The 22,799-nt window shown below is 51.7% G+C and overlaps 1 protein-coding gene across 16 annotated transcripts; it reads left to right on the top strand.

The window, feature by feature from the left end:
• Positions 1-8,323: 8,323 nt before the first annotated feature.
• NFE2L1 (NFE2 like bZIP transcription factor 1) lies at positions 8,324-22,114 on the top strand. 16 transcript variants are annotated; one of them, XM_063706299.1, is made up of 6 exons: positions 8,374-8,763; positions 11,244-12,264; positions 17,018-17,230; positions 17,666-17,755; positions 17,978-18,136; positions 18,929-22,114. In XM_063706299.1, the coding sequence occupies exons 2-6, from the start codon at positions 11,755-11,757 to the stop codon at positions 20,273-20,275; spliced, it is 2,319 nt and encodes a 772-aa protein (XP_063562369.1). In that variant the 5' UTR covers positions 8,374-8,763; positions 11,244-11,754; the 3' UTR covers positions 20,276-22,114. The 16 variants fall into 16 exon arrangements, with proteins under 16 accessions (XP_063562371.1, XP_063562369.1, XP_063562370.1 ...); XM_063706300.1 differs by having other exon boundaries at positions 8,375-8,763; positions 17,051-17,230; XM_004041472.5 differs by lacking the exon at positions 8,374-8,763 and adding an exon at positions 8,818-9,100.
• Positions 22,115-22,799: the final 685 nt, after the last annotated feature.

The raw sequence follows: 22,799 nt of genomic DNA, 5'->3' as shown, positions 1-22,799 counted from the left end.
AGAATCACCTGAGTCTGGGGGTTCAAGGCTGCAGAGCCATGATCATGCCACTGTGCTCCAGCCTGGGCAATGGGAGTGAGAATCTGTTTCAAAAAAAAAAAAAAAAAAAAAGAAGAAGAAGAAGAAGAGAAAAAGAAAGGAAGAGGAGGAGGAGGGGGAGGGGGAGGAGGGTGATCATGATCAAGGTCTCACTATGTTGCCCAGGCTGGTCTTGAACGCCTAGGCTCAAGTGATCCTCCCACCTCAGCCTCCCAAAGTGTTGGGATACAGGCGTGAACCACCATTCCCAGCCTTTACTAGTTTGTTTCTAAGTGTTCCTTCTCCCCGCCCAGACTTTGAGCCCTGCAAGAACCAATGAATGTGACTTTTTGTTTGTTTGGTTTTTTTTTTGTTTTGAGACAGGGTCTTGCTCTATCACCCAGGCTGGAGTACAGTGGTGTGATCATAGTTCACTGCAGCCTCAAATTCCCAGTGTCGGCCGGGCACAGTGGCTCACGCCTGTAATTCCAGCTCTTTGGAAGGCCGAGACAGGCGGATCACGAGGTCAGGAGTTTGAGACCAGCCTGGCCAACATGGTGAAACCCCATCTCTACTAAAAATACAAAAAAATTAGCCAGGGGTGGTGGCAGGTGCCTGTAATCCCAGCTACTCGGGAGGCTGAGGCAGGAGAATCACTTGAACCCGGGAGGTGGAGGTTGCAGTGACCCGAGACTGCACTACAGCACTCCAGCCTGGCCAAGAGAGCGAGAACCTGCCACCCACCCATCCACACACACACACACACAAACAACTCCCAGGATCAAGCCATTCTCCTGTCTCAGTCTCCTGAGTAGGTGGGACGATACACACGTGCCACCATGCCTGGTTATTTATTATTATTTTTTTTAAAGGCAGGGTCTTGCTGTGTTGTCCAGGCAGGTCTTGAACTCCTGGGATCAAGCCCTCCTCCTGCCTCGGCCTCCCAAAGCCCTGAGATTACAGGTGTGACCCACCTCACCTGGCCAATTATGTTTGTCTTGTTCACTATGGAATCCCTAGTGTTTCTTACAAGGCTTGGTGACAGATTTTTTTTTTTTTTTTGAGACGGAGTCTTGCTCCGTCACCAGGCTGGAGTGCAGTGGCGAGATCTCAGCTCACTGCAACCTCTGCCTCACGGGTTCCAGTGATTCTCCTGCCTCAGCCTCCCGAGTAGCTGGGACTACAGGTGCACACCACCACGCCCAGCTAATTTTTGTATTTTTAGTAGAGACAGGGTTTCACCATGTTGGCCAGGATGGTCTCGATCTCTTGACCTTGTGATCTGCTTGCCTCGGCCTCCCAAAGTGCTGGGATTACAGGCATGAACCACTGCACCTGGCCGATGACAGATATTTAATAAGCATTTGTGAAGTAAATGAATAAAGGAATTCAGGATGAGGGAGATCATGTATAAATATTCACAAATACCAAATTTTAACTAATAATAATTAAAATGTACCTATCAATGATACCATATTGGCTGGGTGTGGTGGCTCATACCTGTAATCCCAGCACTTTGAGAGGCCAAGGCGGGCAGATCACTTGAGACCAGGAGTTCGAGACCAGCCTGGCCAACATGGTGAAACCCTGATTCTACTAAAAAAACACAAAAATCAGCCGGGCATGGTGGCGAGTGCCTGTAGTCCCAGCTACTCGGGAGGTGAAGGCAGGAGAATCATTTGCACCCAGGAGGCAGAGGCTGTAGTGAGCCAAGATCACACCACTGCAGCCTCAGCAACAGAGCAAGACTCTATCTCAAAAAAAAAAAAAGACATCATATTTTATGTGCTGTACAAATATTTATTGAGTGCTTAGTATGTACCAGATATTTTTCTAGCCACTGGGACACAATAGTAGACAAAAGAAAAATTTTGCTCTCATGGAACTTACAATCAAGTGTTTGTGTGTGTACATGCGTGCGTTTCTGTGCAAGATATAATACACAAATAAATGGGAAAAGTAGATATTATGTGAGTTGGGATAAGTGCTGCAAAGAAAAATAGAGCAGAAATGGGATGTGGAATGTGAGGGGTAAGGGACAGGCAAGCCAGAAAGCCATTTTCATAGTCCTCTGAGAAAACCTTTAACAAGGTGACATTTGAACAAAGAGCTAAAGGAAAGGAGGAAGCAGGCCATGCAGACATCTGAGGAAGCATCTACTGACCCTCCCTATATGATGACTTAGAAGGCACATCTGAACCTTTCTTGCAGGCTATCAGTTATAATAGGGAACATAATGACACTATTTGATAACAGCAGGCAGGGAAAAGACCCAGCATTTGGGCATTTTATTTCTTCGGATTCCAGATCATCAGAAGTTATGTCAATGGTCATGCTGGCTGGGTATGTTATTTTAAAAAAAATACTGATTTGGTTATTTTGATGTCTTAATATTTCTGTGAGCTAGTCCTTTTTTTTTTTTTTTTTTGGCTCATATTTACAAGGACAGCACCAAAAAGCCTCCAGGAGCATTTCTCAGCCTCTGTTTGGCTATGGTACCCACTATGAAAGACCAGCAGCCTCCAGAAGGGACAGAGGAAGACCTGGGAAGATTGGGGACTTAGGGGGCTGGCTCCATAGGGGAGGTGGGGAAGGAGTCAGTTATACACGTTAGGGATGGGAAGGCACTGGAGAGGGGCCAAGTGGATAGGAATGAGAGAAGGCTGGGGAAGGAAGCTTAGGAACCACAAAGTTCTCATCACCCCCACATCTATCACTGTTGTTGCTTTTTCTTTCTTTTTTTTGAGAAGGAGTTTCACTCTTGTTGCCCAGGCTGGAGTGCAATGGCGTGATATTGGCTCACTGCAATCTCCGCCTCCCAGGTTCAAGCGATTCTCCTGTCTCAGTCTCCTGAGTAGCTGGGATTACAGGTATGCGCCATCACACCCAGCTAATTTTTTTTATTTTTAGTAGAGACAGGGTTTCACTATGTTGTTTGGGCTGGTCTTGAACTCCTGACCTCAGGTGATCCGCCTGCCTCGGCCTCCCAAAGTGCTGGGATTACAGGCGTGAACCACTGCGCCTGACCTTGTTGTTCCTATTCTTAAAATCTCTTTACATCTTTTCTTTTTTTTGAAATGGAGTCTCACTCTGTCGCCCAGGCTGGAGTGCAGTAGCACGATCTCGGCTCACTGCAACCTCTGCCTCCCAGGTTCAAGCAATTCTCCTGCCTCAGCCTCCCAAGTAGCAGGGATTACAGGTGCGTGCCACCATGCCCGGCTAATTTTTGTATTTTTAGTAGAGACGGGGTTTCACCATGTTAGCCAGGTTGTTCTCCAACTCCTGACCTTAAGTGATCTGCCCACCTTGGCCTCCCAAAGTGCTGGGATTATAGGCGTAAGCCACCGTGCCTGGCCCATAAAATCTCTTTACATCTTAAGTGTAGTGGTGAATAAGTAAATTCAGAGCCAAGTTCAGCTTTTCAAGGACAAGATTCTCCCCAATGATAACCCCTCCCCAAACTCCTTCAACAGAGACCCCAGAACTTCTTTCTCTCCATGACAACCGCTTCCCCACACATCCTGAAGTACACCTTTAATGCAGTTTCACATAAACATGCGAGCTATGTGTGTCCAGTATTGGGACAGTGTCTTCCACAGAGCATGGCCCTAAGAGGACTTTCCAGTTTAAGGCTGGCAGCACATGAGAAGCATGCACGTGCAGCAGCAGACTCGGCAGGAGAGCCTCCCCAGCTCGAGGAAGCCAAGTTGGGTTCAAAAAGAATGCAGCCTTCATGTTTCTCTGCCCTCTACTCCCTTCGGGTAGGTACAGTAGGATGGAGAGGTGGGCTGTGCACATCCCTACCCAGCTGGAACCTGTGAAGTAGTGCACTCAGAATTGGTCCCTGCCCTTTGGAGTCCCAGGAGGCAGGTGATTCAAAGGAGGTTCTCCTCTGGGCCTTGGTATAGCTTGAAGGGGAGACCATTTCATTTCCTCTGAGTCACCCTCCTGCTGCCACATTTCTGTGCTGTCTGTCCTAGGATTTCAGCATCTGTTCTTATGTGACGAGAAGAAACAGCTCCCTTGGGTACCAGCCTCTCTCTATCCTTCCTGCTTAATGTCAAGAGGGGGAGGTGTGTGTGGAATATGAGGCGTGGAAGTGTGTACTGGTGGCATCCTCTAGAGAAAACTAAAGCTTCCATGCTCTGTCTGTAGGATGGGTTTCTAGTAGACCATTCTAAGGACAGCTCTCATTTCTTCGTCGCCTTTGGCTTTCTCTGAGATAAAGTTGTAGGGTGGGTGGAGAGAGGATTATTCAAGACAGGGCCTTATACTCAGCTCTTCCTCCAGGCATGAATGGCTTTATACACATGACCTGATTTTTAAGATTTATGAATATGTACATTGTTATCTCCATTTAGCTCGGGATGGCCCAACTAGTAAGAAACAGAGCCAGATTTTCGAACCCACCTGAGTCCAAAACATCCACTCCTCCTACCTCTTAATGGCAGCTCCTTGATTGTGACATGTCACACAGAGCTATATGAAGAACACTACCTGGTATTGTTTGAGACAACATAGCAAGACATACAGGACAGTTGAACTCAGCTTCAAAAAATGTTACACTAAGACACTAATGAACAATGAGGCATTTTCATTGTAGAGGTGAAGTAAGAACATTTTAGGGTTGAGAATAAGCACACCCTAAAAGTCAAACGGGCTGGGTGCAGTGGCTCACGCCTGTAATCCCAGCACTTTGGGAGGCTGAGGTGGGCAGATCACTTGAGGTCAGGAGTTTGAGACCAGCCTGGCCAACATGGCAAAACCCTGTCTCTACTAAAAATACAAAAATTAGCCAAGCGTGGTGGTGTGCACCTTTAATACCAGCCACTCAGGAGGCTGAAGCAGGAGAATCGCTTGAACTTGGGAGGCAGAGGTTGCAGTGAGCTGAGATGGTGTCACTGCACTCCAGCCTGGACCACACAGCGACTCCATCTCAAAAAAAAAAAAGTCAGATAATCATTGTAGTCTGTGTTCCTGTATTACCACAATCTTTTGCCTTTTTTTTTTTTTTTTTTTACCCCAATGTGGATTCTTGCTCCAACCTAGTGATTCTCTACTCTGGCTGCGCATAAGAATCACCTGAAGAGCTTTTACAAAATACTGATGTCCAATTCTGCTCTGGGCAGCTGTTTTAATTGGTGTGGGGTGGGACCTGGGCATTGGTATTTCTTACGAGCTACGCACCTGGGTGATTCTAATATGCAGCCAGGATTGAGAAGCAATCTTCTAAGAGTGTGGTAGTGGTGCACAGGAAAGAGGCTGGCTTGCAGGAGAGCTTTACTTTTTGGTGGTTTAATGGTAACAAGCTTGCTGATGATGTTTACCATATAAGAGAGAGGGCCATATGTCCGGATTTGCCAGAAAACTAATTGATTTCTTTGCAAAACATGCTAACATTTAGTATTGACATGATGTATTCCTACCATCTCTCAGGACTGTAAGGAAATCTCAGGCAATCATCTATCTAATCTATTCCCCTGGATTAGATGAGGTTACAGAGTAAGAAATACTTATATGGATTAGCAAAACTTAAAGACATGTTTTTCTTTTTATTATTTTTTTTGAGACAGGGTCTTACTCTGTCGCCCAGACTGGAGTGCAATGGCGCAATCACAGCTTACTGCATCCTCAGCCTCCCCAGGATCGGGTGATCTTTCCACCTCAGCCTCCCCACTAGCTAGGACTACAGGCATGAACCACAACGCCTGGCTAATTTTTGTATTTTTTTTGTAGAGATGGGTTTTCACTATGTTGGCCAGGCTGGTCTCAAACTCCTGGCTCAAGTGATCTGCCCACCTGGGCCTCTCGAAGTGCTGGGGTTACAGGTGTGAGCCACTGTGCCTGGCCTTAGAGACATTTTCAGAGGAAAGATAATGGACAACCAGAATGGCAGAAAGCCTGGGTTTCCCTTTTAGGGAAAAAGCAATTTCACTGTTCCAGAAGAAATCAGAGCCCCAGCCAGCCTGCCCTCCCACAGCCCCTTCTCTGAGGATTCCTGGCATGTGTCATCCTCCAGGATGACTGCAGGATGGATGTGGCTGTTGGCGGCAGCAGCAGCTTTTCCTACCAGGGAAGCTGGGTCAGTAGACACTACACTGCTACTCCTGGGTTGGGGGTGGGGATTTCCGTGTATGTTTTATAGTTAGCTGGCCCCAAATCCCTGTGCTTTAGACCTAACCCTCTTCTCGGCTTCCACTGCCTTCTTCTCTCTCCTGCCCAGCCTGGAGTCGCAGGGGCAAGGCCTAGTTTTACAATGGCTGCCAGCCTTTCCCTTAGGGAGCCACATGCATGCGCTCACTTTTTCCAGTGGTCTTCTCAGTCTGATTTAATGGATATACCGGGACTGATGACACATCAGCATGGGATCCTTCTTTTGCTTCTTGGGTAATTGTCCTATGAACAGCTGTCCCAGGCAAAAGGAGGGGGAGAGTGTTGGGGGAAAGGAGGGGGTGGCTTCCTGGGTGAAGAAGGACACACCCTGGGTTTTACAAGGTTAATCAGCAGGTTCTGGGAAAGCTTGCACCTGCTCGGACTTGATCTGGAACTCTAGACAGAATGGAAGACAGTCTTTCTGTCTCCACTCCCTTCCATGGAGCATCAAATATCCTGGGCGCCCACACCCTGCCAGGCCTAGGCCTGCTGTTGCGATTGAGTTTGTCTCTACACCTTTACTCTTTTTGGCCCTTGCAACTCTTTCCCTTTTTCTGCCCACCTTTGTGAAATGGCTAAGTAGGAAACTCCACAGATAAACGATTGTCCAGTTTTAGTTTGAACTGTTAGGACTGAAAATTGTTCTGTATTTTTCTGTCAAAAAAAGACCAACTTTAGTATGCTCTTTTCACCTTTTCAAAATTGTCTTGTATTTAAACACTGTAGTTGAGCCTTTATATCTCTCAATTTTATGTTTTGTTTTGTTGAGGAAGGATCTCACTGTTGCCCAGACTGGCACCATCATAGCTCACTGCAGCCTCAATCTCCCAGCTCAAGCAATCCTCCCACCTCAGTCTCCTGAATAGTTGGGACTATAGATGTGTGGCACCAAGCCCAGCTTGTTTTTTTGTAGAGACGGGGGTCTCACTATGCTGCCCAGGCTGGTCAAGCAATCCTCCCGCCTCGGCCTCCCAAGGTGCTACTGTGAGCCACTGCGCCGGGCCCAGTTCTTTCTCAACCTTATTTATTTATTTTTAGAGTTGATGGCCACACCTAAATTTTTCTCCTTTCTTATACAATACCAGTCTTTATCTTCATTGTCTCACTACTTCAGGGACTGAATGGTCTCCTATTTTATTGTTAACATGCCATATCCTTCAAAACTGTACATCCTCCAAGGTGTGGTTAATTTCTGCTTTTAACAGGAAAATCAGAGGCCTGCCTGCTTGAGTCCCCCTTCAAGTACTCAGTATTTGAGTGTCTACTAAGTTATAACAGTTAACGCACAAAATTCTAGTCCTCATGTTGTTTATACTCAGGTATTTATTGGGAGACACGCGTCAGTAGTCCCTGATAAATGGGAAGATCGCTTGAGTCCAGGAGTTCCAGTCCAGCCTGGAATAGGTAAAAGATGCTCTCTGAATTAGTCTTTGAAACTGGTAAACTAGCTCAGAAGTTTTTTTAAGAATTCCATGAGTGGTTTGCTGGTGTACGTTTATTATATACAGTGAAAGTACTTAATCTGCAAACCACCCCAAATTAAGCCTCCTAACTCTGCAAGCACAAAATGGACTCGATTATTTACTGAGTTATCAGTTGGCCTTGTCCTTAGTTGTACAGGGACTAATGACTCACCTATAAATAATGGGCTCTTCTAAGAAGACAGAGTTGAGTTGACACGTATTTGTCCTATAGCTGGGAGGAACGCATTGCAAACGCCAACCCAATGATTCCCTAAATGGGGTCTTCGCATCAGCTGCGTTAAAATCACCCCAGCAGGCAGGTTATCCGGCCGCCACTCCAGGGTCATTAAATCAGACTCTTCAGTGGCACCTCGGAATTCGTAGCTTAGCAAGCTCCCCAAGTGATGCTGGGAGTAAACTAACGTTTGAGAGTCACAAACATGTTTTGGAAATATAACCAGATGGGACTGGAGAAATTAAAAACTGAGAAACATCCCTAAAAAAGCAAGACTAAGCTGCGTGGGAGGCCAAACGAGGGGGGTCCTTTGGGCTGTCTACCATGACAAAAATCGCCATTACCCCACACCTCTCACACCACCAACGTTCCGCCAACGTCCCGCCAACGTTCCGCCAACGTTCCGCCAACGTTCCGCCAACGTCCCGCCAACGCCCCACCACCCTCATGATATCCGTCCGCGGTACTGCTCCAGCGAAGGTACCCTTGCCTGGGCCGTGAGGCGCCACCGTCCCTCACAGCTGGGGTGGCTTCTCCAGGTTCGCACCGAGAGGAAGTTGGGGTACCGGTTTCCGCCGCCAGCACCCAAGATGGCGGCACGAGCGTCGCAACCACAAGAACCACATGCTTCGTGTCCCGCCTCAGCCTTCTCGGGTCTCACTAGACTTTTGCAAGTCACTGTGGGAACCCTCAAGGCGAGGGTGTTCCGCACTCCGGCGGCGATACACCCTCCTATTCCCTGACCTAGGCCTTCATTCCCCCGCCACAGAAAGCGCTGGAAGCGCCCAACCTGGATACTTCACCCAACGCCCAAGCCCACTGACATCGCCCGCCGCGAAGGCGCGGCCGAGGGGCCCGGAATGCCAGACACTAGGGCCTTCGCCCTACTCATTGGTGGGTCCACACCGCGGGGCGGGCCTAGGTACTCATTGGGCCGGGAATTATGTCAGTCTTGGGAAATCAGGTCCGGGGATGAGGATACACTCAGCCATTGGGCCCTCTCTGCTGCCAATCAGAGGGACATCCGTCGACGGCCCCGGTCTCGGCTCGTTGATTGGAGAAACTGTTCCTAGGGTGTTTGCGGCGGGCGGGTTTCCGAGTGCGGTAGCAGGAGGGGGCGGGGAGGTAAGCGGAGGCTCCGAGCTCTAGGCCGGCCGGCGGTGGCGGCGGCGAGGCCGGGACTCGGGCTTAGGGCCTGCTGTGGAGGCAGCGGCGGACGCCGAGCTAAGCAGTGGGTATCGGGCACATTCCTTTCCTAGAAGGGAGGGGTGCAGCGCCGCGGGGCCGAGGCTTATGAGGCGACGGGATGGTGCTGAGGTGCAGGAGGCGGGGGCCGAGCGGGGTTCCCGCCAGAGCCCGGCCCTGGGCCTGACAGGGAGGGGCCGCGCGCGGGGCCGAAAGGAAAGCTGGCTCCGGGGTGGGATGGACTGGGCAGGGTTGAGGGCACGAGAAGGCGTGGTGTGAGGCCTGGACTTGGGAGTGGGGTGGGGCCATCGGGACGGAGGGCGGGGTGGGGTTTGCTGTAAGGGTGGGTCAAGGCCAGGGAAGTAGCACTTGTTCGCTGGCCGCCCCTGGAGGCTAGAAGCTCCGGCGCCGAGAGTGGGCATGGCGACTTGGTCTCAGCCGGACTCGGGTATCCGGGCAGGGTGGGACCAGCCTCAGGCTAGGGCCCTGCACCTACTCGATTTTTAAGGGACTTTGTCCGGTTTCTCGAACTTAATTGGCTCCTGGGAGGTTTTAGTAATAAATTGCGTGAGAACGGGAGGGTAGCGTAAGCAGGAATTCTGGGTCGCAATTGTGTTTACTCTGACCAGAGAGAGGGAGTGTGAGTGTGTGTGTGTGCGCACGTTCGTGTGTGTACGTATAGCTCGCTCTCCCCCTGTAGAATGAAGTTGGTAGATGGGTCACAACGCAGGAGAGGAGAGGGGGTACGTCTTGGTTTGTGACATTAATGGAAGCTCAAAAGTGGAGACCAGAAACAGATTTACTTCCTCGGCACTGGGCAGTCTGGCTAGAGAACGTGGCCATATCCTTCTGCTTTGGCTCAGAAGGTCATATGAATGAAAATAAAACCTGCCTATGCAAATTCTGGACGGAATAGTCCTGCGTAGTAGGGCCCCCACCATCCCTCTCCTCCTTTTTTTCTTTCCTTTTCTTTTCGTTTTTTTTTTCTTTTTTTGAGACGGAGTTTTGCTCTTGTTGCCCAGGCTGGAGTGCAGTGGCGCGATATCGGCCCACCACAACCTCCGTTTCCTGGGTTCAAGCGATTCTCCTGTCTCAGCCTCCCGAGTAGCTGGGATTACAGGCATGCGCCACCACGCCCGGCTAATTTTTGTATTTTTAGTTGAGATGGGGTTTCTCCATGTTGTTCAGGCTGGTCTCAAACTCCCGACCTCGGGTGATCCGCCCTCCTCGGCCTCCCGAAGTGCTGGGATTACAGGCGTCGGCCCTTTTCCTTTTTTTTTTGTAAGATGTGAGGATAGGAAAGGGAAATCAGATTTCAAAGTTCAGAAAACAAAAGGCATTCTTCTTCTGGGTGAAGTGGTGGCCTGAACATTGTCCTTTTGTCCTTCCACACTCTCACTGTTTAATAATCTTGCCTTTTTGAACTGAGAAAAGACAACTGTTATGGGTGGTTTTCTCCCGAGAGGTGAAAATCCAGCTTTACTTTTAAGACAGGAAATGGGCTTCTCATGTGAAAATAGAAGCTGGGTAATGCGCCTGTAGTGGGGGAGGAGGGCTGGTAAATAAAACAAAGGTGTAAGATATTTTGGATGACCTGGTTATTGTCTGCTTATTCAAACCAAGCTACATTTTAGGATATTGCACATTTAATATTCAGTAACTGAGATCATTCGTGATCAGTAGCTTTCTTTGATAGTTCTTCCATGATCGGTTGCTATATTTTGGGGTTTTTTTCTGAGAGTGTAAGTAGTCCTTTCTTCCTGTAACAGTGGCCTTTAGGCCAGGCACAGTGGCTCACGCCTGTAATCCCAGCACTTTGGGGGGCCGAGGCGGGCAGATCACCTGAGGTCAGGAGCTCGAGACCAGCCTGGCCAACATAGTGAAACCCCATCTCTACTAAAAATACAAAAATTAGCAGGGCATGGTGGCAGGCGCCTGTAATCCCAGATACTTGGGAGGCTGAGGCAGGAGAATCACTTGAATGCAGAAGGTGGAGGTTGCAGTGAGCACAGATCACGCCACTGCACTCTAGCCTGGGCGACAGAGTGAGACTCTGTCTCAAAAAAAAAAAAAAGTGAAAGTGTCCTTTGAATGTGTTTTCTACCTTCTACTGTGAAGGTTTTCCTACCCTGATCATGATGTGAAAAGTATGGAATCTTATCCTGTTGCTTTTGTGATTCCCATTTCAGGTTTCTCTGGAAACCCCCCTGGTAAGTGTGGAGGAGGCGGGACACTCTGACCCAAGACGAAAGGCCTGTAGCTCCAGCCAAAGAAAATAAACCTTAGGAGGGAGAAGGAAAAAAAAATCCATCAGCTGTTCCTGAGAACAGCCTGCATTGGAATCTACAGAGAGGACAACTAATGTGAGTGAGGAAGTGACTGTATGTGGACTGTGGAGACAGTAAGTCACGTGGGCCCTTGAGGGCCTGGACTGGGTTAGGAACAGTTGTACTTTCAGAGGTGAGGTGTCGAGAAGGGAAAGTGAATGTGGTCTGGAGTGTGTCCTTGGCCTTGGCTCCACAGGGTGTGCTTTCCTCTGGGGCCGTCAGGGAGCTCAGCCCTTGTGTTCTGCCAGGGTGGGGTACGGGGTTTGACACTGAGGAGGGTAACCTGCTGGCTGGAGCGGCAGAGCAGTGGCCTTGATTTGTCTTTTGGAAGATTTTAAAAACCAAAAAGCATAAACATTCTGGTCCTTCAGCAATGCTTTCTCTGAAGAAATACTTAACGGAAGGACTTCTCCAGTTCACCATTCTGCTGAGTTTGATTGGGGTACGGGTGGACGTGGATACTTACCTGACCTCACAGCTTCCCCCACTCCGGGAGATCATCCTGGGGCCCAGTTCTGCCTATACTCAGACCCAGTTCCACAACCTGAGGAATACCTTGGATGGCTATGGTATCCACCCCAAGAGCATAGACCTGGACAATTACTTCACTGCCCGGCGGCTCCTCAGTCAGGTGAGGGCCCTGGACAGGTTCCAGGTGCCAACCACTGAGGTAAATGCCTGGCTGGTTCACCGAGACCCAGAGGGGTCTGTCTCTGGCAGTCAGCCCAACTCAGGCCTCGCCCTCGAGAGTTCCAGTGGCCTCCAAGATGTGACAGGCCCAGACAACGGGGTGCGAGAAAGCGAAACGGAGCAGGGATTCGGTGAAGATTTGGAGGATTTGGGGGCTGTAGCCCCCCCAGTCAGTGGAGACTTAACCAAAGAGGTTAGTGGACCTGTGGTGGGTGTGTGGGGCCTGAGGCTTGGGGGTGGGCTGGTACCAAAGGATTGTGGTCAGAACACTGAGCCCTGTAAAGAGCCAGACAGGTTTGAGCAGGGCCTCAGGCACTGTTCTTGGGTAGGGATGGGCTGAACTTTCTGACTTTAGGATTGGGGGCTGGGAGCATTTCCCTGTGTTGAACCATTGACCTACCTCTAAATGTACTGTCAGGGCAGTGGGAGGTTCCTACACATGCCAGGGTGTTTACTGCTTGGATTTCAGCGTGACTGCTGGAGGCCTGGGGTGGGGGAGGAGTCATGTTGTGATGGGCTTTGATGCAGTGTACATCTGTTGCTAAGACACAAATACTTTTTGGACTCTTGTTTTGTACCTCCCCCCCACATCAGAACACAGACATACCCTGAAGTTCTCCTTTGTGGTGAGGCCTGTTGTATTGTCCTGATAATTCAGACCTCCTGGGCCTGAGCCAAAGGGTAGATTTGGATAGTTATTCTTGGCCAGGAGAGGGCCAAGGCTTCCAATCTTTGCAAAAGGCCCACTGCAGGGAGTAGGGAAGAGAAGTCTGGGAGCTAGAAAGAGAAACTGCATTCTGCTGCCCAAGTCAACTTGCTTTGAGCTGTCAGAAGAGATCCTTAGCTCTTGTCACATGGCTGACATACTGTTCTGGGCAGAAAGCGATGCAGTTCTTTGCCTTTTAAGATGTGAATGGCTGCTGCTGCCCCTGCCTCACCAACATAAGATTGCTTTGAGCTCTGGGTTTCTATGGCTCTCGCTTGCCATCCAGCCTTAAGTAGCCGGGAAAGAGGCCCACTGCACTCCCCTGGCCATTAGGGAAGGAGAAAGCCCGATTGGGTTTTTGGAGGTGGCATGTGAAGGAATGTAAAAAGTTTTACAGATGTTACAGAAATGGGCTCCTCTGCCTGCCAGGTCAGACCACGTTTTCCCTCCTTCCCTGCTCTGTAGTCTTTTCCTGAGCTTAGTTCTCTGACTGTTAGTGACTGTCAAAGAGTATGGCTTGTTCTAGGCCAGTGGTCCTCAACCGGGGGTGATTTTGTCCCCGAGGGTGCAGGTGGCCAATATCGTGAAACAGTTTTGGTTGTCACATCTTGCGGCGGGGGTGCTACTGGCACCTAGTGGGTAGGGGCCAAGGATGCTGGTTAACATCCTGAATGGCACAGAACACCTTCAAACGACAGATTTGTCTGACCCCAAGTGTCAGTAGTGCAGGGATTGAGACACTCGGCTCTGTGCTCAAATGGCTCATACTGGACCTGCTTTGAGAGAGACTAGGATTATCTGAGCGCAGGAGCCAGGAACATTTCTTACCTTTCAGGGCCTCTTAGTTTAGCTTCTTACAGGGCCGCTTGGAACTTCACCTCTCTTCTGCTTCCCCTTTCCTTCAAGTGGGCTCTAATCTTGGCACAGTGTTCTGAAGTGTGCTTCCCAGTCTCTGCTCTATGCTCCTCCCCCAGGGTAGCTCCCCCAGGGGTGGGTGTAACTGGGTTTGCTCCTGGAAATCCTGCAGGGTAGCTGCATATCTGTTCCTGCTGGGATGGGATGGGATATTTTGGATATTATTGGGTGGGTTGGGGCCGAATGGGATGGGACTTTGACCCTGCTTTCCTCTGTTTCTTGGCCCTCGTGAAGGTTGTGCTTTTCCTCATCTCAGGCCTTTACAACTCCCTTTGGGAGGTGGGGTGGGTCAGCATTAGGGGCCCAGGCTGGGTATGGGGGAAGGGAGGATTATGTGTCTAGAACAACATTTCCTCAGCAACTCAGGGATAAAAATACCCAGGTCCAGAGCATGTGACAGGCACTGCTGGAACCGGTATTATCCCTGGGGTGGCAGTGCTCCCCCGCTGCCAGGCCTGCTCTATGGACAGCCATAGCCTAGGCTGTTGTTAGGGATAGGATTCCCCTTGAGATTGGCATTCTGCCCAGAGCAGGGGGGTGGCCTGTTTACAGCTCTTTCCAGGCTAGGAGCTGACTGTGACCAGAGAGAACATACTGTCTCTCTGACCTGACCTTAGGCTCCAGGGGAGCAGCAGTGGGGAGGGAGCTAAATTTCCCCTCGAGAAACCAATCCAGGGAGTCTGAATTGTGATACTGAGTCTGTGAGGGGCTTCTTTCCTGCTTGGATGAGATATGGGCCAGGGATCAGGCAGAGAATGCTCTTGAATAAAGCCGGGATGAAAGGGGAGGGGGGACATTTGTGGCCAGGAGAATGCAGAGCACCTGTCTCCCTAAGTATGGGGCTTCAGGGTTGTGTCTCCCCTCTTCTTGCTTGGGGCTAGGCCTGGCCAGCACTGTGACATTGCTGCACGTGGGCAAAATGGCCTTCCCCTTTTCTCTAGTCTGGCCTATTTTGGGGTGACAAAACTTATGGCTTATGGTGGGCCTGGGTGCCCTGGGTTCCTGCCCAGCCTGGCTCGTGATCCCTGGCCTTGAGAACTGGCCACTGCCTTCCTGAGGAATGGGATAACTCTTTCCACTTCCAGCAAATAATTTAGATTCCCAGAGAATCTGCGGGAGAAGTGTCTGCCCAGTCCTGAGTGGGCTGGATGAGCAAGATGCGACAGGAGGGAGGAGAGTGGCACCCCTTCCCCCAGGGCTCTCACTGCGCCACCCCAGCTGACTGACTGGGCTGGGTGGGGCTGCCCGCCCCTGGGCGCATCTCCTCAAGGAGACGGAGGCGGCCCAGGGATGGGCTGGTTCCTTGCGGCAGCTTCTCCAGCTGCCCTGATGCAGAGATTGGCTCCCGTCTGCAGCTAGGTAACAGGCGGTGGGAGGGGATTGGCTCCTTCCGCATCTCCAGCGGAGACTTGGGGGAGGAGATTGGCTCTCGGCGCAGCCTAGGTAACGACAGTGGGAGGGGATTGGCTCTTTCCGCAGCCCAGCTGCTGACCTGGGGGAGGGGATTGGCTCTCTGCAGCCTCAGCAGTGACCTGCGGGGTGGGAGGGGGAGGGGATTGGCTCCCTGCTGCAGCCTAGGTAACAAGTTTGGGGGGCGTGGGGGGGAGGAGCGGGAGGATAGGCCCAGGAGGGAGCTTGCTTTCCTCTGCAGCTTGAGCACGGAGCATGGGGTGGGAGTCCCATCTCACTGCAGCCTCTGCGGTGAGCTCAGGGTGGGGGCAGCTGGGCGCCTGAGTGGAACTGGGGTTGTGAGGTGGGAGGGGGCTGCTCAAGGATGGAGGAAGGGGGCTGGGCTGGGCCGCCCAGGCAGCAGCACGGGCGGGGCACCCTCCTCAGGCCCCTCGGAGCTAGCAAGGGGCCACCCTTCCAGCCTGGTGTGCTCCCTGAAAGCCAAGAGCTCCTTGCAGCCCCCTGTCCGGCTTCCCGGCACCGGCTGCCCTGGGGCTCATCTCGCAGACCATGACCCGCCTGGACCGCAGCTCTCACAGTGGTGGGGGCCATGCCAAAGGCAGCCGGCCCCTTAACTCTTTGCTGGCTGGTCACCGGGTGGCCCAGCCCGCCTCTGCTCCTGGGTCCAGGGCTTCTGTTCAGGTTGGTGTATGTGGGGAGACTAAAGTAGTACGTCTGGGAGGTCTTAGGGTCAGGGAGGGTTAATGGGAGAAGAATACCGACTTAGAGGTAGGGAGGAGGGTCTGATCTAAGGAAATTGCTTTCTGGAAAGTGTGTGTCTGCATTTTAACCCCTGGATGGAAGGCAACACTTTAGGGTTTCTTCAGGCTTGTGGGGAGGGCTCGACTACAGGGGGGTGCCATGTATAGGAAGCCCAAATAGCTCTATTTATTGGGGTTATATGCTGTTAGTGGGGTTGGCAGTTGGTGCAGCAACTGTTCACGAGCCACCAGGGTAGAGCGGGAGGGAAGCATTTTTGGTGCCCAAGGTGGCAGTTGTAGCTGAGCAGTGATGGGGTTTATGTCCTTGAGGGGGTTGACTGATGGGGATTTGGTGAGTCCTGGGGTATGGTGAGGGAGTGAGAGCACTGGTGTAGGGGACACAGTGAGGCTGGCCCGAGCAGGGGGTGGGGTGCACCCCTGGGGATCATCTGACTGCCTGAGCCTCCCTGGAATGGAGGCAGCAGCTAGGATCAGCTGAGAGGGAATTCTGGCGGGGATGAGTCTTGAGGTGAGCCTGGGCTTGAGGAGTTGTGGGTGTTCAGCCTTACTCTTGCTGCCAGCTGGGGAATGGGGAATGGCTATAGGAAGGGCTGGAGACAGCATGGCGTTGTCATTGGTTGCATCAGGTGGTTGGAAATGCAGGGATTTTCCTCTCTAGCCCACCCCACCCCTTTATGCAAATGAAATGGTACCACAGGCTGATGCAAGCCTGGCCACTGCTAAGTAATTCTGCATGACAATTCGCTCTTGCTTGCCATGGCCAGCTTCCTCCAAACCAAGTTTTAAGGGGTCCAATCCCCAAAGCTAGAGGTGTCTCCTGATGTTCCCCTTCTTTCTTATGTAGGGGGGAGGCGGCCCTGCCTTTTGTCTGGGTGTGTCTTGGTCCAGATCCTAATCCTTTGCACCCTTATGGTGATAGTCACGCTAATGGTTTTGCTAGTGGCTCTTTTTTTTTGTGGGAAGGGGATAGTGTCTGGAAGTAGATGAATGAACACTTGCTGGTGCAGGGACCGGGGGTAAAGGCTGGCAGGTGAAGAGCTGGGAGGGGCCCCACCCAGGACTAACTGGGGTGACACTAGGAGGGAACTCTGAGGGGCAGGACAAGGAAGGGACCTTGGGATCTTAGAGCTAAAGTCATGTGATCTGTCTTTCAGGACATAGATCTGATTGACATCCTTTGGCGACAGGATATTGATCTGGGGGCTGGGCGTGAGGTTTTTGACTATAGTCATCGCCAGAAGGAGCAGGATGTGGAGAAGGAGCTGCGAGATGGAGGCGAGCAGGACACCTGGGCAGGCGAGGGCGCGGAAGCTCTGGCACGGAACCTGCTAGTGGATGGAGAGACTGGGGAGAGCTTCCCTGCACAGGTACCATTGCCCCTGCTCACTGGGCTCTCTTCTTGTCCCTGCTACCCTGACACAAACCAGGCTGGAGTTCTTCCAGAAACTTCCTTTAGAGAAGACAGGTTGTGTGTGGGGTGGACCTGAATTTCTGTTTTGGGTTGGGGTCTGTAAGTCACAGTGGCTGAGCCTTGGAAGTGGGGAGTGGAAAACAGCAGATGCAGAATGGCCAGGCCGTGACAACAGACAATGCAAGGGAGGCAGAGCATGTAGCATCTTCCTGCTTGCTTCAGGACTCTTTCACTCTCTCTTCTGTTGTTCTTGGGAGTTTGGGACTCGGGGCCAGCCATTAGCCTGGGAATGGGAGGGAGACTGCAGGGCTTCAGCCATTCTGGGAAAGAAGCTTCAGCCCCAGGCAGCCAAGGCCCAGGTCAATCAGACTTACAGTTCCTGTTGCCACAGGTGCCTAGTGGGGAGGACCAGACGGCCCTGTCCCTGGAAGAGTGCCTTAGGCTGCTGGAAGCCACCTGCCCCTTTGGGGAGAATGCTGAGGTGAGCAGGACTCCAGTGAGAGCCCACCAAGTGAGCAGGGCAGCCTGTACCTGGTGTGTCCCTCCATGGCTGAGGGGCCAGCTGTTGGTTTTGGCCTTATTCTGGCTGCTGGGGGTAAATGCAGAGGAAGGAAGAACAGAAACAGATCCAGGTGGTAATCTCTGGGAGGAAAGCACAAGGTCTTTCCTTCCCCCTTGTTAAAGCCTCTGTGTTTTGCCCTAGTTTCCAGCAGACATTTCCAGCATAACAGAAGCAGTGCCTAGTGAGAGTGAGCCCCCTGCTCTTCAAAACAACCTCTTGTCTCCTCTTCTGACCGGGACAGAGTCACCATTTGATTTGGAACAGCAGTGGCAAGATCTCATGTCCATCATGGAAATGCAGGTAGGATTGTCGGAACCGGGCACAAACCTATTGGATTTTGCACAGATTGTCTTAGCACTCAGTTGCTTTTCCATCTCCAAGGAGAGAAAGTGTAATACTTTCCCTGATTCATAGAGAAGTGGGGACAATGAGAAGAAACCTGTCCAGGTGTGTCCTTGGGGCAATGGGAGGTGGAGACAGGTAGGGTTTGGGTTAAATAAAACTCAGGACTCAGCCTTCCAAATCAGGGCCTGCCTCCTGGGTGTGCCTTCTTCCTTTCCTTCAGGCAGATAGGCACTTGGCTGAATGCTTCCAAGGTTCTGCGTTAATAATAGCTGACATTCACATGGTGCTTCACAGCCATCGTTCGCTCACTTGGCCCTCACAGTCATCTAGTCAGCCTTTATCTCAAAGGTGAGGAAATTGAAGCTCAGAGGTTAAATGATGTGCCCATCGTCACACAGCAAGTGGTGCAGCTAGGTTTTCTGACTTAAGTCTGGGTGTTCTTTTCACTGTGCTGATTTTGCAGTAACAAGGTAGTGTTTTCTTCCTCTCCCTCCAAGATGGGGGAGTCTGGCCAAACATGAGGAAAAGCTGATCAGTCCTATATTAGGGTGGAGCCTACATGGAAGAACCCATCTCTGCCAGGCCTGGTGGACGAAGCTGGGTCAGGAGCTGACACTGTGGGCTTTGGTTTATAGTATTTTGCCTTTACACCCATGCAGCTGTGCCTCTGTTGGGTGCCTGCAGTGTGTGAGCCCCAGGGGAGGGAGTCAGTTCCTAGTGAACAGTGGTGCTCTTCTCCCCTCCCAGGCCATGGAAGTGAACACATCAGCAAGTGAAATCCTGTACAATGCCCCTCCTGGAGACCCACTGAGCACCAACTACAGCCTTGCCCCCAACACTCCCATCAATCAGAATGTCAGCCTGCATCAGGCGTCCCTGGGGGGCTGCAGCCAGGACTTCTTACTCTTCAGCCCCGAGGTGGAAAGCCTGCCTGTGGCCAGTAGCTCCACGCTGCTCCCGTTGGCCCCCAGCAATTCTACCAGCCTCAACTCCACCTTTGGCTCCACCAACCTGACAGGGCTCTTCTTTCCACCCCAGCTCAATGGCACAGCCAATGACACAGCAGGCCCAGAGCTGCCTGACCCTTTGGGGGGTCTGTTAGATGAAGCTATGTTGGATGAGATCAGCCTTATGGACCTGGCCATTGAAGAAGGCTTTAACCCTGTGCAGGCCTCCCAGCTGGAGGAGGAATTTGACTCTGACTCAGGCCTTTCCTTAGACTCGAGCCATAGCCCTTCTTCCCTAAGCAGCTCTGAAGGCAGTTCTTCCTCTTCTTCCTCCTCCTCTTCCTCTTCTTCCTCTGCTTCTTCCTCTGCCTCTTCCTCCTTTTCTGAGGAAGGTGCGGTTGGCTACAGCTCTGACTCTGAGACCCTGGATCTGGAAGAGGCCGAGGGTGCTGTGGGCTACCAGCCTGAGTATTCCAAGTTCTGCCGCATGAGCTACCAGGATCCAGCTCAGCTCTCATGCCTGCCCTACCTGGAGCACGTGGGCCACAACCACACATACAACATGGCACCCAGTGCCCTGGACTCAGCCGACCTGCCACCACCCAGTGCCCTCAAGAAAGGCAGCAAGGAGAAGCAGGCTGACTTCCTGGACAAGCAGATGAGCCGGGATGAGCACCGAGCCCGAGCCATGAAGATCCCTTTCACCAATGACAAAATCATCAACCTGCCTGTGGAGGAGTTCAATGAGCTGCTGTCCAAATACCAGTTGAGTGAAGCCCAGCTGAGCCTCATCCGAGACATCCGGCGCCGGGGCAAGAACAAGATGGCGGCGCAGAACTGCCGCAAGCGCAAGCTGGACACCATCCTGAATCTGGAGCGTGATGTGGAGGACCTGCAGCGTGACAAAGCCCGGCTGCTGCGGGAGAAAGTGGAGTTCCTGCGCTCCCTGCGACAGATGAAGCAGAAGGTCCAGAGCCTGTACCAGGAGGTGTTTGGGCGGCTGCGAGATGAGAACGGACGACCCTACTCGCCCAGTCAGTATGCGCTCCAGTACGCCGGGGACGGCAGTGTCCTCCTCATCCCCCGCACGATGGCCGACCAGCAGGCCCGGCGGCAGGAGAGGAAGCCAAAGGACCGGAGAAAGTGAGCCTGGGGAAGAAGGGGGTTTGAAGCCCACCAAGACCGAAACTGGAGAAGGGCTGGACCTGGACCTGGACCTACAGCGGGGACTTAAATGCCTTCTTATCCAATATATCTTCTCAGATGGGATGACTGCGGGTCAGTGTACAGGAAGAGGCAGGCACTGGCTGGCTCAGCTCCACTCGGGTGGAGTGGAAGTGGCCAGACCATTCAGACGGACAGGGTCCTCACCCTACCCCTTTCCTGTGAGGCAGGGGTGGTGGTGGAGTTGCTGGAGGTAGAGGAGCTATGTGGAGCAAAGGCCGACAGAGGGGAAGGAATGGACCTGTGAGAGGAGAGGAAGGGAAGGTGGCAGAAAGTCTCATTTCAGGAAGGAGGGATAGAAGGAAGGAAGGAAGGAACCCCCACCCCCCCCCCCAAAAAAAAAATCAAAGCGGGAAGAAAATCAGAGGGAAGGTTAAGGTTGGCTCTGGTCAGGATTCCAGGCAGCAGGTTGGAGTGACTGGTGGGCCTAGATCACTGGTGTGATAAACCCCATTTCACCCCGGGGGGTGGGGTACACAGACACAGGGTGGGGGTGGGGAGGGGCGGTGTTAACTCTTTCTGCTCCTTGCATTTTGGCATCCCTGAAGGGGAGCTCTTGGATATCATCGGCCATGTTTCAATCGAATGGAGCCACTGGGCTCCAACACTGGCTTTGAGATTTAGAGTCAAAGGGTAGAGTGAACAGGAAAGGGTCACGTGGTCCCATGTTGCAACAGCCCCAACATCACGCATGTCATTCACTGCCTTGCCACTCCATCTCCCTCCGTGCTCCAGCCACCCCTGAGCTGAGGCTCCCATTGTCTCCATCAGAGCCTGCATGTGTATGCCGTCCTCCCCTGGTCGGGTGTTTGTGTTCCCCACCCCTCACAGACTGCCTGAGCTCTCCTGTAAGCTGGGATAGGGTGATGGCAGTGCTCCGGGAACTGGGCCTGCAGCCTTCCTCTTCTGGGACTGCTGTGAGGCAGAGGAATGATGGAGGATGTAGTGTAGCAGCCTCCAGGCAGGATTCAGCACAACACTGGGGAGTCACCCTTCCCTCGGGCCTCTGCCTACCAACAACTGGGCTTATCACTGGGAAAGCAAAAAATTACACAACCCAGCAACAACAAAAGAACTAGTCCTCTTAGAATTTCTTGCGCTTTGATTTTTTTAGGGCTTGTGCCCTGTTTCACTTATAGGGTCTAGAATGCTTGTGTTGAGTAAAAAGGAGATGCCCAATATTCAAAGCTGCTAAATGTTCTCTTTGCCATAAAGACTCCGTGTAACTGTGTGAACACTTGGGATTTTTCTCCTCTGTCCCGAGGTCGTCGTCTGCTTTCTTTTTTGGGTTTCTTTCTAGAAGATTGAGAAGTGCATATGACAGGCTGAGAGCACCTCCCCAAACAAGCTCTCAGCCACAGGCAGCTTCTCCACAGCCCCAGCTTAGCACAGGCTCCTGGAGGGCTGCCTGGGGGAGGCAGACACGGGAGTGCCAAGGTGGCCAGATGGTTCCAGGACTACAGTGTCTTTATTTTTAACTGTTTGCCACTGCTGCCCTCACCCCTGCCCGGCTCTGGAGTACCGTCTGCTCCAGACAAGCAGGAGTGAAATGGGGGTGGGGGGAAGCACTGATTCCCAGTTAGGGGGTGCCTAACTGAGCAGTAGGGATAGAAGGTGTGAACCTGGGAGTGCTTTTATAAATTATTTTCCTTGTAGATTTTATTTTTAATTTATCTCTGTGACCTGCCAGGGAGAGGGGAGAGAGAGAGAGATGCTGTTGAGCACATGACAAAATAAAATAAAATGGATGATTCATTCTCAAGTGCACTTTTTCCCCACTTTGAATTTAAATTGAGAATAAAGGAAACGGACTCATTGTAGGGAGGACTGGCCATTGCGTGGCTAAGGCAGAGCTCACATGGGAACATGGGTGGAGAACTGGGGAGGTTGACAATGGGGAACTTCAAAAGGCAAGTCTTAAATATTGTATTAAACCTTGGGGGCAGGCATTAGGCACCGTGTACTTAATAGGGTTAGCCAGCTCAATCCTCTCAGGAAGGATTCGGAGTTTTTTTATTCTCATACAGCTAGGATAGGTGGAGGTGTCATTTAACCCAGCTCTTTACCTGTCCACCTGCTACAAACTACATTTTTAAACTCAACTGTGCTGTTATTTTTCTAGTGGCCTCACCTGCCAAAGGGGTGCAGAGCATTGGAGTGTAGTTATGATGTTGAAAACCTGAGAAATCCATGGCAGCGACTAACATGTGACAAGCACTACTGTGTAAGCAGGAGCAGGGCCACTAAAGAGAAGCAGGAGGCCAAGATTTAGGACACTGGGAAACCTCCCCAGCTGAGGGGGCTAGAATCTGCTTTCCCTCAAACTGCTCAACTACCCGCCCTGTGAAGAGCTGTAATGTGTGAAGGTCTCTGGGATGCTGGAACTTCCACATGCCCATGTTAGGGCAGGTGTTTAGTAGATGCTGGAAGAATGAACACTCACTCAG

Source organism: Gorilla gorilla, chromosome 4 (genome assembly GCF_029281585.2).
Source record: "Gorilla gorilla gorilla isolate KB3781 chromosome 4, NHGRI_mGorGor1-v2.1_pri, whole genome shotgun sequence".
NCBI classification, from domain to species: domain Eukaryota; kingdom Metazoa; phylum Chordata; class Mammalia; order Primates; family Hominidae; genus Gorilla; species Gorilla gorilla.
This window is presented reverse-complemented; position numbering and strand designations above follow the sequence as displayed.

Bases quoted from the DNA above. Each gene is read 5' to 3' on its own strand.
- NFE2L1 (XM_063706299.1), top strand. From the start codon at position 11,755: ATGCTTTCTCTGAAGAAATACTTAACGGAAGGACTTCTCCAGTTCACC. The intron at 17,231-17,665 runs GTACCATTGCCC...CTGTTGCCACAG, and splicing joins GGGAGAGCTTCCCTGCACAG to GTGCCTAGTGGGGAGGACCA. The intron at 17,756-17,977 runs GTGAGCAGGACT...GTTTTGCCCTAG, and splicing joins CCTTTGGGGAGAATGCTGAG to TTTCCAGCAGACATTTCCAG.